At 34.6% G+C, this 17,262-nt stretch overlaps 1 protein-coding gene and 1 long non-coding RNA gene across 5 annotated transcripts in view; one reads left to right on the forward strand and one right to left on the reverse strand.

The window, feature by feature from the left end:
- LOC148673430 (uncharacterized) overlaps positions 1-17,262 on the forward strand; it is a 399,373-nt gene that overhangs the window by 105,829 nt on the left and 276,282 nt on the right. The gene's annotated exons all lie outside the window — the stretch shown is intronic.
- prdm6 (PR domain containing 6) overlaps positions 1-17,262 on the reverse strand; it is a 67,855-nt gene that overhangs the window by 13,083 nt on the left and 37,510 nt on the right. For all 4 annotated transcript variants that reach the window (XM_088629862.1, XM_088629865.1, XM_088629861.1 and 1 more), the window contains 3 exons: positions 9,851-9,978; positions 4,477-4,601; positions 1,523-1,865 (listed from right to left, as the gene is read on the reverse strand). In XM_088629862.1, the coding sequence (XP_088485988.1) occupies positions 1,523-1,865; positions 4,477-4,601; positions 9,851-9,978 (596 nt within the window). The remainder of the gene's footprint in view (positions 1-1,522; positions 1,866-4,476; positions 4,602-9,850; positions 9,979-17,262) is intronic.

The raw sequence follows: 17,262 nt of genomic DNA on the forward strand, positions 1-17,262 counted from the left end.
ACTTATACAGTTCTAAAAAAATTCTAGGGTAATTTTAAAAGCCTTAAAATGAGTCATTTAAAGAAAATTAGGTAAACTTATTAAAAATACAATGTTAATTAACTAATTGCAATGGAAAAAGTAGGAGTTGGAAAAGGAATTCTTTTTAAAGTGCAGCAGTTACAATACATCAGAAATATGAGGTTTCTGTGAAGCCCTGAAGAGAAAACATCAAAACAATGGAAAGAACCCTAAGATAAATTTAATCTTTGTTATTATCCTCTTGGCCCTACAGATTATCTAATGGCTGCTCCAGCATCAGAGTCACTAATAGCCAAGCTTTTTTATCTTTTATCTGCAGGAACCAAAAGCGTATGCCATGTTTTGTTTTATAGAAGTAATTAACAATATATCTGGAACAAAAACTAAATTTAAATAACTTCAAAACAAACAATGTAATTATAAAGAAATCAGCATATGTTGTATTTTGTAAATTAATGGATATTTATAAATATACAAAACACATATTATCAACTTTGCACTATTTTCACTATCTTTTTTTAAATGGAACCAAAGTTTACTAATATGTTTTGTAATTAGGTCATTTTAAAGGAAAAAACCAATGTACATTACACTCATTAGGTTCAATAAAATCAATCAGAGTTAACAATTGTGTAAAAGATTTTTTTTGTTGTTTTTAGTTGTTTCCCCAAGTGGCAGAGCTGACACAGCACACTCTTCTTGTACTATTTTACTAATGTTAGTACAATTAAGATATATCATGGTAATAAATAATTAACACAGTTGCTATCATTTATCACCAGCTGATTCTGTTCCATTTCCAATCACGACTGACAAAAAATAACATTGACTATATTGTTGTTTGGAGTAAAATGGCCATGAGATTGACAATACACACACTGAAAAAATTACAAATGTTACAGCAATTAAAGAAAGTTTTTGTTTTTGCATAATCATGCCCTTTTACTCCAGTACTCTTCCAAAGCAAGAGTACAAGAAAGCACACACAATAATCAATTAAAAATACCCGAAGTATAAAGTGTATTCACTACAAAGCTACCCATTTTAAAGTCTATCTTTTTTATCCCAAATGCCAGAAATTAAAACAATGTTTATAGATTATTTAATGATTGAATTCTTTCATCATAAAGACCGTTTTTCAACATAAAAAAACCTTTTGTCATCAAGGGTAAAACTCTGTCTCAACATATCTGTATTTAATTCCCACCTAATCCCTATCGGTCGGGCTGTTAACAACCACAATGATCTACCCATCTTTAAAAAGGAGTAGCGCTCTAGAGAGAGAGTTCCTCTTTCTTGAGAAGAAGGAAATTAATCTCTTAGGAAGTATGGTTACAAAAAAAAGAGGGAAACTATACAGTCATTTACCTCAAGGAAAACAAGAGGAGCAAACAAGTTAGGTACTTTAGTCATTGAAAAGGGATGTGTAAATGAGTAATAAGTGGTGCAAAGAAGAAAATATGAGCCTTCAGCTCTAAAGCACTGGAGGTATCTGCTTTACCTGTCAGGATTCTGTGTGCACACATGCATCTGAAGGAGGATTCGCTGAGTGAAAGTCTTAAAGCATTGACCACACTTCCAAAGGTGCCAGTCGCTGAACTCTGTGCTCAGTTGGCTTGTAGACGTTGGGCTGGCGAGAACCCGCTGGTTTTTGGCATTCATCTGGTTAAACCCAGATTCTCCATGCCCAGGCTTGTCCAAAAGAGAGAAGCTCCTTGTGCAGGGAGAGTGTGGGAAGACCATGGAGCGGAGCAGTGCAGCCGAGGGAGGTTTGCCGGTCTTGTTGAAGGGCTGAAGAGTCTCCTGTCTGGACATCGCTTCCATGACAGATGCTGGGACGTTCACTGTAAAAAAAAAACACAAAAAAACAATTACACATAAATATATACTCAGGGATTCAAAGTATAAAAGCTGCAAATAAGTGTAAACATTTTATTTTTGCAATCAATTTTAAGTAATTGCTTACTTTTACATTTATATACAACAGTTTCAGTTTAATTAAAAATATTTTCTTCCAATCAATCTTGTTTGGACAATGGAAACTCCGACAGTACAAAAGTACATTCAACCAAATATGATATTAAATAAGAAAAGGTATAGTTCTAGATATGGAAATAGTGAAGCATGATCTCCTATTGGGACATGGGGTATGACACTAATTTAGAAATAAATGATAAGTAAAAACAGCTGGTTGAAGACGTATATGCCCAAAACATTTTTTTTTATTTTTGCTGTTATCAAAAACATGTGAAGATTCCTCAAAACAGTTTTATATTAAACTTTGAATCAGGCCATATTCAAGAAGCCAAAGCCATGAAGGCTTATGTGAGGACAAACCACACATTCTTACCACTACCACATGCTGTGTACAAAAATAAAGAGATACACAAAAAGAGTAATACTATACATGTGGGATATAGTGTAGAGCCCTCTTAATTTAATAAACTCAGTGTATCTTGTGTTCATCAGAATAGGAATATGAGTTACATTCTATCTATGAATGTACAGATTTTGATGTTAGATCTTCCGTGCCTCAGAGAAAAGAATTTAAATCAAAATAATTTAATAAAAACATTTTAGCAAAAGGGATTTTGAAAACTTTACAATTATTCCCTGGCACGGTGATTTCAAAAACATTGCTACTTCACAGGCATTTGAGTAAATCTCAATCAGCTATCCAAAATGCTGTCATCATCAGGACATGATGAACATACTGAACTGTATTAAAACCCTCTGTTATTTTTCAGATAGTTCATTAAGATATTGCATAACACTGACATAAAGTCAGTGAAAGATATAGTTGCAGATCTTAATTGTGTGACTTTATTTGTGCAAGCAGGGTAATTTGGGATTAAAAGGCTCATGTTAAGCAAACAAAACAAATCACAAAAATATTTTGTCAGTTGTACAATAATAACTGAATTGCTATTCAGATTAATAGCATAATGACTGAATTGTTATTGAGTTTTTTTTCACATTTTTCTTTACCAACGTCATGAACAGCTTGATTTTTTAAATTCATTAACACACTTCAAAGAACTTTAACAAACCCGTACAGTAAAAACAGCTTTATACATTTTTTTTACATGATATATTTGATTGCTGAAGGTGAAACGCATTTAAGTGCTGTTGACTTTTTATTATATCTGTTTGTTAAATTTAAATATTATTAAATCATCACTAAATTGTACTTCAGAATGTTAAAGAGAGCACTAACATAAAAGCATATGGAAGCAGCACATGAAACAGAAATAGACATTTTCTTTTTAAGTGGCCTCTGGACTTTCAAGAATACTTTTATTAAAGACTAAATGTAAGCACAGTTAGGCAGTTTCCACCACAACTTCTCAGATCGGGAAGGAAAATGGTTGCCACTCATTAAAATAATAATAGTCCCCTTTCTAAATCTCACATGTCTAGTGAGCTCTCATTGATGACTTAATTTGTTGCTGTTTTGCTGGTTTTGTGTTGAGACTACCTTTTTGTGCCAAGATTATTATTCAATCATTGTATTTAACTAACAATGACATTACAGTTCATCATCTAAATTAAACATGTGCCTAAACATAACTTTTTACAAGACTTAAATAATAAAATGTTTAACATGTCAACACATTATGGTTAAGACCCTGTCAGCTTTCCAAGGACTCCACCATCCAATGAGTTCCAAAGAAACCAGAGTTAACAGCATGGGGCAAAATACTAAGAGTGGGATTACAAGCAGTAATTCACCACTTACAGCACTGCAGCCTTTAACTTGTCAGAGCAAGAGTGTGGTTTAAATCAATTATTATATTTGTGTTTGCTCTGTAAGGATCTGGGGGGCTAAAATGCTAATATCCCCAAACCACAGACATCTTAAACAACATGAATCAGGATATAGATGTGGACAAAATCTTTGATAACATATGAAGTCATGTCTAATTACATACTGTATGAGTAGCTTCATTGCTCTGCTTCCACGAATGCCATGGAGAAATATTACCCTATTTAACAATCTTTAAGGCAGACAAAAGGTTTAGGTTTATGGCTCATACTGTATATTTCAGATAGACACAAAAGCACTGTTATTCTCTGTATCCTGAATGGTAAATTGGACACACCAAACCACAAATGCTTTTAATTTTGTGTTTACTCTAAAGCAGATAACCATTTGTTTTGTTTAGTTTTTTAGGGGGAAAAATGAGTTTTACATATTCATAGAAATAATGAGGCCAGGAGTAAACAGGATTTTAATCGGAGACTGGCAGTGTGAAATACATTTGTGGTGTACAGTATATGACCAAAATATAATTTTATATAAGAGTCAACATAGCCTGTAGTGACATGAATAGCTGTGAATGGATTTTGATTTTCAACATATGTACTAAAATTAACAAAACATACAGATTAGCTGATTCTATCGACACTTGCTGACACAAATGTAGTCAAAGATAAGACAACATGTGTTCTTACAGTTCTCATCCTGTGCAATGCACTGAAGGGGGATTCCAAAGAAGGATGTGTAGCTGTCATTGTACCAGACGAGTAGCTCTGTTCCTCTGGGAATATCCATGCATGCTCTGTAGAATATACACGATCTGGACACAGGAGAAATACAACAGCCTTATAAGATTTTGAGTAAGCCTGCTTTATTGTTAATTTATTCTCTTAAGTTTATGGTGAATTTGTAAGGAAATAAAACTATGATATATCCTATTAAAAATGTCTTGCATAAAGAAAAGGAATGATACAAAACCTCACAACACTGTGATAAAAAGTTTTTAAATTTGAAGTTAGATATTAGAGTAAAGCATCAGAAGTTTCATAAAAGGAACTCTATATATTAGATATAATATATTACTGTATATATCAAATTTGTGCTCAAATCAGAAATTATGAGTGTAAATCTTCATATACAGTAGCAAAAGTGAACAAACTTACTTAAATACATTTCTAAAATGACATAAATAACAGGAAGTTTTTTTCCATAGTAAATAGAATTAATGTTTATTTCACTGCTGATTCTGACATCTTTAGAATAAGCAGTGAAACACAAACTAAAAGACACAAGTGGAAATGATCTCACTATGTGAAAATGCATTGAAAACTCAGTGCAGGAGGCACTTTTTTATACTACACACTCGCTTATTTTCTGCTGCTAGCACCCAAACATGTTAGATGGGCTAAATAGACTCCTCATGTTTGTTTTTTATGTTCTTAAATAAAATAAATGTTGCATCATCATTACGTAGCCAGCAGCCATATCACCCTGCAACTCACAACTGGCAACCCACTGAAGCTAAGCAGGTGTGAGCCTGGTCAGTACCTGGATGAGAGACCTCCTGGGAAAAACTAAGGTTGTTGCTGGAAGAGGTGTTAGTGGGGCCAGCGGGGGGCGCTCACCCTGCGGTCCATGTGGGTCCTAATGCCCCAGTATAGTGACGGGGACACTATACTGTAAACAGGCGCCGTCCTTCGGATGAGACGTAAAACCGAGGTCCTGACTCTCTGTGGTCATTAAAAATCCCAGGGTGCTTCTCGAAAAGAGTAGGGGTGTAACCCCGGTGTCCTGGCCAAATTTCCAATTGGCCCTTACTAATCATGGCCTCCTAATAATCCCCCTCTATGAATTGGCTACATTACTCTGCTCTCCTCCCCACTGATAGCTGATGTGTGGTGAGCGTTCTGGCGCACTATGGCTGCCGTCGCATCATCCAGGTGGATGCTGCACATTGGTGGTGGTGGAGGGGATCCCCATTACCTGTAAAGCGCTTTGAGTGGAGTGTCCAGAAAAGCGCTATATAAGTGTAAGCAATTATTATTATTATTATTATCCTGAAGAACCACGTCAGATTGCTCTCTGCAGGCCTTAAACTGAAGTTTTACCAAGAAAAATTGCCAGTGCCCGTGTAATCTGTTCTTTTTTTAACACTGCAGACATAGAAAGAACCCTTTGCAACATTTTTCATGGCAGTGAGATATGCACTTGTCAACATATTTTGTCACCGCAAAGCGGCCTCTGGCAACAGGATCATAGAGATCAATACAAAACTGCAGAATCTCGATATTTTACTTGCAGCTGCAAAAGTTTCATTTATCTTCTTGTTTTCTACGCACGCTGCCATGCTGTATTTCCTAGACTTTGCTAGCTAAGCACAATGTTTTTCTATCTTTTGGGGGGCTGGAAATAAATAAATAAATCAGAAAATTCTATGAATATCTGACAAAAACTCTGCTTTGGTCTTGAAAGAGGTGCTGAAGCCCGTGAATTTTATTAATTCTTTCCACTACTACATAAAACTAAAACAAGGGAAAGCCCATAAATCACACCCATCTCGTAACCTGAGAAAAAACACGAGCATACTTTGTACTTTATCCTTGTAACATTTCATCTCTCAGTTTGGCTTCACTTAACATAAACAATCCTGCACACAAATAAATGTACTAAGACTAAATGACTGCGTTTGCCGCTGAAAGAGCGCTGTTTTTAAGCAATGGGTGGTCTCACAGACTTTGCAAGAGGAGTGAAAAAAGTGTAAGTGTACACCGTTTCTCACAAGCAGGCAGTCGGTTCCAAAACTTGCGCACATCTCAGTGAGCTGAAGGACATCAAAGGCATTTTTATTTCATTTTGGATAATATTTCCCTTGCTGACATGTATTTAGTATTGTGGTTGGATGACTCATAAAGATAACTGCATGGTGTCCCAACACAGTCAAAGTAGAACACATGCCAATGGACATTATTGTCGGCCTCAAAATAAAAACAAAACCTTCAGCTAAGGGTCAATCAATCATGAAATTCTTTGAAGAGAATTCCATTTAGATACAGCAAATCATAACATATGGAATTCAAACCAGCTGATTCCCGGTGAGGAGGACATCTTTGCACAGCACAGATAGCTCTGGCACTTTAATGTCCACATTTTGTGTTTGCTTATATATGGGCACGCAAAAATAGGACAGGGGGTTTTGGAATTTCCCTTTTGGAGGTCTTTATAGTTTATTTAAAAAAGCTGTTCTGGCACTGAAAATATATATGTACAGCCTTAAAAGGAAAAGAAGGCCGTAATTAAAGAGATCTTGTGAAATACTGTATGATTTTGTTTCACTGTACATTTCCAAACGTTTTCTTTCTACATCAACACAATGTTACATTGGCATGACTTTTGTAGTGCGAACAGAATCCTTTAAAAAATGAAATCTGATTATTAATCACAAAATCTTTCAGTTTCAAACTAATATATGTAAGACACACTTCAATACCTTATGCGTCGTGTATCCTGCCAATTCTCCAATTCAAATAGGACATATTTGTCTTAATATTAGAATCGTATTAATTTTTAGCTACTCTAACTTATTAATGATGGTGCCAGTTTAATCTATGTAGAAAACAGATTTTGTAATGATTTATCTTTACTTTAATAGAATTCACACACCCTACAAACTACCATAACTAAATAAAACAAAACCATCTATACATCTGTTTATTATTCAAAAATTCTCTCTCTTTGTTCTTCATATCCTTTTGAGTTTTTTTTTTTACTTCCCAAAGAACTCTTCTTCTGCTATTTGGAGTAATGTCCCTTGGTCTTTCCCATGGTTAGAGATTCTGACTCACTTTTTCAACACTGCACAACCGATGGATGTCCTTTTGTTTGAGCGCTTTTGATTCCTATTACTTTTTCAGTGCATGTTCTTTTAAATTTGATTAAATTTGATTTTTAATTGACAGTTATTTTATAACACAGTTAAACAAATGTTCACCTCTTGGCAATTCCTGGTCAAGACCAGGTTAAAAAAACACCACAACCCTGAAAGGTATTCCCTGTAAAGAATAATCTATATTTCCATTTCACTGCTCAAAGGTAGGTAAAACACACTGATGAGCCCTAATAAGTGTAAAACTGTTGTCCATGACTGCTTACAGTAACTTCTTATACTGTACAGTACACACTGGTATACTATTAGTGGTATTAATGTCCAGAGGGGTGAGAGGAGTGGTGGGCAATTGAACAGAGAACACTAGGCCTGAGAGAGGTGAAGTCAGATGGGGAATACATTGCTTACCGCACACCAGTGACGTCTATCTCTGGATGGTTGCCTGCAAATCTGGGTGTTGTACCAATTCTCCACGCAGCATAGCAGCCCTGCTGTTTGTGATCTTATTTGTGAAGTGGAAGTCAGTTTCATTAAGACTCATGTATGTGTCTTCATCTATCATGGACTAGTGTGGGTATGTGATTTTTAAATCTGCCTTAGCTGGGTAAAAGTTGTAAAGGGCGATGGGGACTCCCGGGTAATTCAGTACACGAGAATGGTTTACAAAAACTAAACATATTAATGAATGAATCATTTTATGAAAGATCACACAATGTGCATACTCTCTCCTTCAACAGAGGAGAGCTCTAGTAAAACACAATTACACTCAGTAATGACTTAAATTAAATTTAAAACTTCAATAAACAGTTACCTCTTAATTTGTTTGTATGCTGAACTGTCCTGAAGAGTATTGGAGAATTTTTTCCTAGTTTTGCCTACAACTATCATCTGTAGACTGGGAGAAGTCCTGGCTATTTTCCAATATTTGTGCTTACAAATGAACAATACACTCTGAGAGATTAATATCCAATGAAATTGTTTAATCAGAAGTCTTTTGCACCAGGTAAACCTAAATAGCAGATGTTGGTATGACTTTTGGAAATGAACATTAAGACGTTCTCCACTTCATTTTGGAAAATTGTGTTTGCTGTAAAAAGATTTCAATCTGAACCTTAATTCTAGATGATATACATAGTTAGGATGTGGAAAATATAGAACCATTGATGTTTTGTGATAGATTTTAATCACAAACATGAGTTTTAAGGGCATAATAAAATAGAATTATCTGATACATAACACAATGGTAAACCAATACACTGAAAATACAAAAGAAAACTCCAAACTTAAGTATTTTCACAGCCACAGAGTGACTTTCTTGTTTTCGTTCCTGTTTGAATTTTCATTTATGCATTTTATCAAAGTCATGTGGAGCTGCTTATTGAATGGATGCACTTCATTAAATCTACATTATCCATGTAGAACATTTTAATGAATAAGGTAATGATAACTATCATCAAAATTGCATTTATTCATACATAGCTGCATGTATAACCAATAATGAAGCAATGATAAAGTTCACTTTTACAGTCTCCAAACCATTTAGACATGTATCAGACAGTGACCTTAATGCTTTTAATTTGGCATATTAAAATCTATTTCGAGCTCCAACTGCCAAAACATAATTGTCTGCTGGTCTACTGTTTCGGCTTGAAGTTATCAAATGAGCAGACGCTTTAGCACAGACTGAAGAGATGGAAATCACTGTGATCTGGATGGTTCAGAGCTTCCAGACTGTAATGCCATAAACACTCATGGCTCACACATCCACAGCATGAGCGTCCCATACCACGAGGTGCTAGCATAAATGAAGATACTATATAAGTAAATTGAGTCCCTGTACTGTACCTAAATAAGATACCTTTACATTTGCAGGCAGAAAACAAATTGTGCCTCTGTGTTTAATCTTCTTAGCACAAGTCCAACTACTGTACAGTACCTCTAAAGTGGTACTTGATCTTATCACAGACAGGTGACACAATTCAGTAACTTTCAATGTCTCATGAAGAAGCAGACGATGGTGCTACTGTGCTCTACCTATTCAACTAGTGTATGAACGTCTTCTGAGCTTAATAAGTGCAATTCAGTTACAGGTATCACAGGTGAAAATCCTTGTCTGGGTTGGAGTTGTGACTTCACAACAACTACATGTAAATGCTTGCGAATCAGATCAGCAAACCATGTCATACCTATATTGAACCACCATCATGTTCTGCTCTCCACAGTGTCTTGCACATCGGATATATCTCATCCAGCTCGACTTGCCGGGCTCGCTGCCATCGATAAAGTGCTGTAATGTCCCTTCCTGGTCATAAATCTGAAAAAGAAGCCAAAGGGTTAATTCAGTAAATAACTGGGGCAATTCAGATTACACTAGAAATATTTGAAATTGCTTTATTTCAGATCGTCTTTCCTCGAAATGTTAATGGCTTGTGAGTACACAAATTTCCAAAATATAGCACCAGATATTTGGAAACAATGAATAAAATGATTGTAATATGATTTTATAGTACTTTTAATGCCAGTGACTAAAGGATTTGTATTTTGTTCTCAAAAGTACTTTTAAACTTTTTTTATAATAACACATTTTATATTGATTCCCAAAATAAATTCAGATTTCACAAAAAAAACATTCAGGGAATAGATTTCTAAATTATTTTAAACAAAGACATACTGTAAAGGAAAATCGGACAATGAAAAGCAAAATGACAGCATTACAATCAGCAACATGTACTGTATGATCTTCCTTATCACTAAATGAATTCTGGCAGTGCTGATGCACAGACTTGATCAGGCTCTGCCACTCTTCCTGTTCCTCTGTAGTCACAGTTGTCTCTTGTTGTTGGCCTTGTCAAACTGTCCCACAGATGTGGATCAGAAGAAAAAGACAGCCATAGGATGGGGATGAATGGCATGGGAGGATGGTAGCTTAAGCTACAGCTTCTGCTGGTGTCATATTACTTCATCTTATAATACTTAACGCTTGCTAATTGTTTTATAAGAATTGTGTTTGTAAGCCACCAGAGATGATGAAAATGCTGATCCTTGACATGTTGTTCCCACAGTTAAAAAAGCTGAAAGAACTGGATTCTGACAAACTAACTTAGATGGATGCTCTCCGGAAGTAATCTACAGTATGGAAGAGCAAGTGCAGTTTGGAAAAACTGATCAAGCTGGAGGATTGCTTTAATCAAAACAATATTTGGAAGGTGCATATGCTAGATGGATGTGAGCATGAACATCTTGTGAAGAACGCTTTGCTTTGTAGTGTACAATTTATGAAATTGCTCTTCCAGATTTAGCAACAAGTCCCGGGTGTTTAATTCCAAAGTTCTCATCTAATTTGTTTTATTAGATTTTATAGTTCACAGTTGTCAAAGTCCTCCATGTTGGTGGATAGCATTTGTTTATTTCAGCACAGCAAGCTGCATTCATTGTTAAGTGATCACCATATCAGATCTGATGTTTGCAGGGTTTCTAATAAATATTTCTATCTGACAGCCTCATCTTCTTCAGAGATAAAAATAAAAGACACCTTAATTATGAATGAATTTTCAAATGTCTATATTGGGATCAGGGTGTGAAAAATTAGGGAGACTGGCATATTTGTTAACTAATATTTCAGTTAATATGAATTGTGTTTGTCTTATCTTAGACCACTAAAATAATCAACCCATATATTTATTTTTTTTGTAACATATACAGTACCTAACTGAAACCTAAACTGACTAAGAATTATGTCATTTTGGGTCAAATCTGATATGGCGTTATGAAGCACATACAGTAACATATCAAATCAAAGGAGTCAAGTGCCCAGTCTCTATTGAAAAAAATACAGCAGTCTCTGATTTATTAAAATTTAATTAAAATTCTTTAAAAATTCTTATCTAACTCCATTAACTGCTGCTTATACTTACCAAAACATTATAAGAAGCTTGCAGGAACATGTCAGTCTCTCATAACAAGTTTTACCTTTAGAATATATGTGTATGTCAATAAACGAATATGCTTATTTAAAAAAAAAGGTTTAAAATTAGTTTCCACAAGTGGCACAGTTGTTGGCTGAGTGCAATGGAAAGTAGGGGTGGAATAGAGCAGTGACCCAAGAAGGGGCGGAGCGGTGGCTCTGTGGCTAAGGATCTGCGCCTGTGACCGGAAGGTTGCCGGTTCAAATCCCGCGGCCGGCAGAGGAATCCTACTCCGTTGGGCCCCTGAGCAAGGCCCTTAACCCCAACTGCTCCAGGGGCGCCGTACAATGGCAGACCCTGCGCTCTGACCCCAAGCTTCTCTCCCTGTCTCTGTGTCTGTGTCTCCCTGGAGAAAAGCTGGGGTATGCGAAAAGACGCATTCCTAATGCAAGAAATTGTATAGGGCTAATAAAGAAACATTAAAAATAATACACAATTGAATAATACAAAAATTAATCCATATCAATGATATATCAAAATAGCAGATTATTCTAAATTGAAAAAAATCATGTGAGTTTGGAAAAAAAATAAAATGAGACCAAATGAGATGGTCAACAGCTCAATAATAAAGTGTTAGTTGGAAGTAGAAGGTCAAAATGTCAAAACAGACATGTCCATCGCAAGGAAAAGAAAAAACTGAGTCTTGTACAGGATGTTGTAAAAGTTAGATTCTTGCCTTCAGTCTGTGACTGGCTGGCACTACATACTATTGTAAAGAATCTGAGTGTAATAAAAATGGAACAGCAGGGTAAAAATGATGGTCTTATGAAATGAAACAGCATATCTAATAATGCACTCCTAATGTCTACAGCTATCTGGAATCCTACCAGTGCACTATATTTATAAAATAGTATTGCTTAACCTGGAGAGAGATAGGAGGATGTAAGTGGGTCATCTCTATAAATCATTATGAGTGTTTCATTGTTGAGGAGGAAAGACTCAAAACGAATTGTTTAAATCCAGCCTCTGAATGCTCACATGTATGTTTTAGCTTCAGTATTACCTTTTAAACATTTGTCAAGATTAATAAGCAGTCTGACAACCTTAAAATACTCCCATTTATCAGCTTTTTCTTCATAGCTCTGAAAAGCTTTTCAAGCATGATGGCAGGTCAGTTAGGTTAATACGAATGTTCTAAAAAATTATTTTCTGTATGTTTACCATTACCTTTTCTGTGTAACAATTCTTCAAGTAAAATGGAATACTGACTGTAAATATTATAATATAGCTATAAATCTGGCCCAACATTTTGCTTCAAGTTAAAGTGCGACACAGCAACTCTGATCCTCCGAATGATAGACTTGTCTGACTACCTTATATTTATGCTTTAATGCTGTTTTCAATTTTAATTAAACTTAATTATATAATATTCCCTAATTTATATTGGCATCATTTAACAGTAAAAAATGCAACTGTGTGGTAGTACATAAATGCATGTTAATACTGCACAATTCCTAATATGAACAAATTGCTGATATAACTATGTCATTACTAAAAATTATAGCTCTTGAAAAATGTTATGCAATGCTAAAAAATAAGTTTTGAAAAGCTCTCTCAAACACTTGTCAATTAACTTACTTATCTCTACTGATTTCACAGGCTTTGCACTTACTAAATGACCAAATAATGATATTTTACATACATCATTTTATTTGTTCACAGATCATTTGTCATGAAGTCTATGTTTCAGGACATCTGCCGAATTTGTCAGATTTTTGGAGTGCCTGACCTTGCGGAGTCTCTGTACGTGTGTCTGGACTAATTCCCCTCCTTTATCCCTATGGCTTTCTTTTGGAACGTCAAACTACCAGTTTTGACAGCATGACAGATATCTTTTGTTCACAACAAATTAGCTCCTTTTTTAAACTGGATATATGGAGTTCTTGAAAAGGTTTGTTTTTTATATTTGTCAATTTGAATTAATCTAGGAAAAGCAAGATAATGTACAAACTGAATGAAAAAGAAAGGCATACATAACATGGTAGATCTGAAGCAGCAACATTAGGACTTTAAAAGTATGAAATTATCTTAGATTTTTAAGGGGGTACTTTAAGGACTACTTAGACATTTGTGCTATTGAGTAAGGAAAAAGGAGCTATGCATGGAATCCAGTAAGAACTCTGTAGGTGTCTCTTTGAATCCCAAAGTATAAAAAGCAAATCAATTCTAAGGCTACATTAAAAGTGTAATTGCATAACTTTATACTTGTCATTTTGTGTTTTTTGAGCTACTACATTGTTTGACACTAATCCAATATACTGTATATGAAATTTAAACTTTTTGTCAAAAACTCATAAATACTATTATAAATAAATACATAGCAGAGCCTGTGGTCTATCTTGTATGAAAAACCACTTCTCTGTTATTGCCAATAAAGTTACAAGCTGTGTTGCTTAAATTTAGACTATAATTGCCAACAGTTAAGACAGAAGTGGTCTGTTCATTATATTATCATTGTGTAGTCAAAACAATTACAGCAATCTTGTTTTAATTTAACATACAGTCATGTACATGAAAAAAGTCAAGAAATGTAGGTGAAAAGTGGATCTACTGATGTCAGCTTGTAATAGTCATAAAGTTAGCTCGAATTTAGTCTACAGATGTCCGGTTTATACCTTAATCTAGTCAATTAACATTTTTTTCTGAGCTTTATCTAACAGGAAGATGACAATGTATACCAATCTGTGTGTCCACTTCAATACCAACTTGCTACAATAGTGTGAGTATTTTTTAATTCTCATCCTCTGAATATTCAGATGATAGTGTTAGTGTAGATGGTGGATTTAAAAAGATCTCCCTTAAGAAAGTTTAAAAATCCCTTAGAGAATTACTCTACTTTGAAATGGTAAAATATTTGTATGCTTATTATGTTTCCAAATATAGAACAAGTTACCCCTTTCCAAAAATAGATAAAAAGCATTTTGAAAATATATCTTAGATATATATTTTGCACACAAAAATATGTGCTACAAACCTAGCTCAGATGAGAGCAGACAGTCTGGAACAAAGCAGTATGTGAGAACTCTGATGCTATGACTTTTGAAAACCAAAAAAACACATTTTATGAAATTTTGAGGGCGCTATTTCAATGTACAGTCGCTATTTTTATCTATATTACTGTATGTACATTGTATTTCAATACCATTAAAAGTTAAATCAGACCATTTTAAAGTCACCAAATGGGTCCAATTCATTTAAATAATTGATTATACAATTATCTTACAAATTCCTTAGCAGATACGATCTTTTCTTTAAGGTTGCGTGTTTAGATAAGATGGTAGCCCCATGAGCCCACTAGTGGAGTGGGTGTAGTCGTCCCTCTTTCTCCATCAATATCTCACTTATCTCCAAGGGCGGCAGGGCCATCACCAGAGAGTGGGCCATCAATCAATGTGTGGTCTCCTTCAGACATGTCACGCCAGCTGATCAGAGGGAGACGTTCAGGGGAATCAGCTTTTCATTATCAGGACTTGGTCTGTGATCAGAACAAGCCACTGAACCTTTTACTTTTCACTTAGAAAAAACGTATCCACTGGAAAAAAGTCCTGACAGTTCATTCGTTTTGCTTTACTGTGGAACCATATGATGTTTGACTGGAAGGACCCACCCTCTTTGATGTTGTATGCTTTCCAGAGTGTCCTGCTGTGAAAAAAAAAATCTCATCCTCCTGAATTGTGGAGAAATATTTCTGCACCCAGCTGCTAAATGTGACATGTTTGCCATTTTTCAGTTTAGTGGCTCAATGCCAGCAAGCAGGCTTTGTTGTAAACGTTTTTTCCTTTTTATTTCTTTTTCATGTTTTGCTTTTTGCACTGTCCTCACAGTAGCATTATCCAGACGTCTTCTCAAAAAAGATCAAAAGAGTGCACATGTTTTGGGTGCAATATATATACCATGAAGAGAAGACATTAGATTCACATGGACTTCATTTTCCTATCAACACAGAAGTATATCATGATGAAATGTCTTCATTAGGCTGTATAAGATAGGTCAGTACAGGAAAATGAGCCCCATATGAAAGCAACAAAAGGTAATTTAGACACTTTTATTGCTAATAAATAACAGCTCCAAAGTCAAGCAATAGCCATATATTGTCGATTGGCACATTTAACTGTACTATATGAACAGTACAACAAAAATAAATAAAATTATTATATTAATAGAGAGAATAAATGTCCATGATATAGCACCAATCAAATTTATTTTATTTCCTTTTTTGTCTGGAAAACCTAAGTATAAAATGCATATATGAGGATAGATAGAAACACAGGAGTTGGATTAAAAAGTCAAGGTTTTTCAGTGATTTATATTCAAAATCCTCATTTTCAAGAATCAATTTCAAGGCGTGACTTTTACTGTCATTGACTGACTTCTTAAGATATATAGTTATAATCATTATTAGGTGTGACTGACTTTTCAATGAAGTGTTAAAAGACAACACATCAGACAACACATGTGACTTACTCCATCGCATTGGAGACTAAAATGGAGGTCATGGCTTTATAAATTAGTTTAAGAACCATACAGTATGTGATATATTTGCCACATACAGATTTTAATTGTCTCATAATTCAATAGATTCAAATGAGTTTATTAAATTACAATTAACAAGTGTTTTCCACTACCAGATCACAGGACTGCACTTTGTGCTAGCCATTAGGACCAAAAAAAATAAAATGAAAATTAGGTTTTATAGGTTTTTTTTTAATCAACAGAGATCACGTAAAGAAAAATAGACATAAAGACTAGTACACAAATAGATTAGATGGCCTTCTCCTGATTGTAACCTTTCTTATGTTTTTATGACTAATTACCATAGTTTACTTTAGTGTGTACAAAGAGATTAAATTATAAACTATTTTGTAGTGATCTAAATAAATTATATCTGTGGTCCACAAAATATGTTTGAACAATTTTATATGGATTTAAATTTCAGGCCAGTTCTTTCAAACTGACAAGTTCTCAACAGAAAGCATGAAAATCCTCTAAAGAGAAAGTTCAATGCCTTATCCTGCCTGCAAAAATGTCCTTACAATTTCAGATAAGATAATAATACACTTTAATGTATCAATTGGAAACAACATGACTTAAATTATTTCATAACCACCAATAATTGCTTAAACTACCATTCATAATAGCTTCCGATAAGAATTCCAATGAACATGAACATATGGCAATTAACTCCTCAAATCTCTACTCCAGCTTATATAAAGGCCCTTGAACACAAGAGAAGACAGTAATTTTGACCAATAAAGCACAATCTAAATGTTTTAAGAATCCTTCAAAAATGCAGCCACACTAAATTCCTTAAATGCTCAACAATGAAAGCTCAAATTGTACAAAAATAAAATAGAAAACGTTTCACACATATACTGTAAGCCAATTTCTGCTGTACCTTGTAATGGATACAGATGTTTGTTAAATTGCTGATACTCAGAATCTCTCTCAGAAAAAGAAGTACACATTTCACATTTCTAAGTCTATAAAGAGAAAAATACTCCTAAAGGCAGAAGCCTCCTAGTACTGTAGTTCCTGGTACTGTAGACTAATACTTTTAATGATGTTCATATTGTTTTATATCTATACACTATCAGGTGCTGTGGCTGTATACTTAATGTTCCTGACAAAAGTAA

This window comes from Lepisosteus platostomus, chromosome 4 (assembly GCF_059453375.1).
Source record: "Lepisosteus platostomus isolate fLepPlt1 chromosome 4, fLepPlt1.hap1, whole genome shotgun sequence".
Taxonomy (NCBI): domain Eukaryota; kingdom Metazoa; phylum Chordata; class Actinopteri; order Semionotiformes; family Lepisosteidae; genus Lepisosteus; species Lepisosteus platostomus.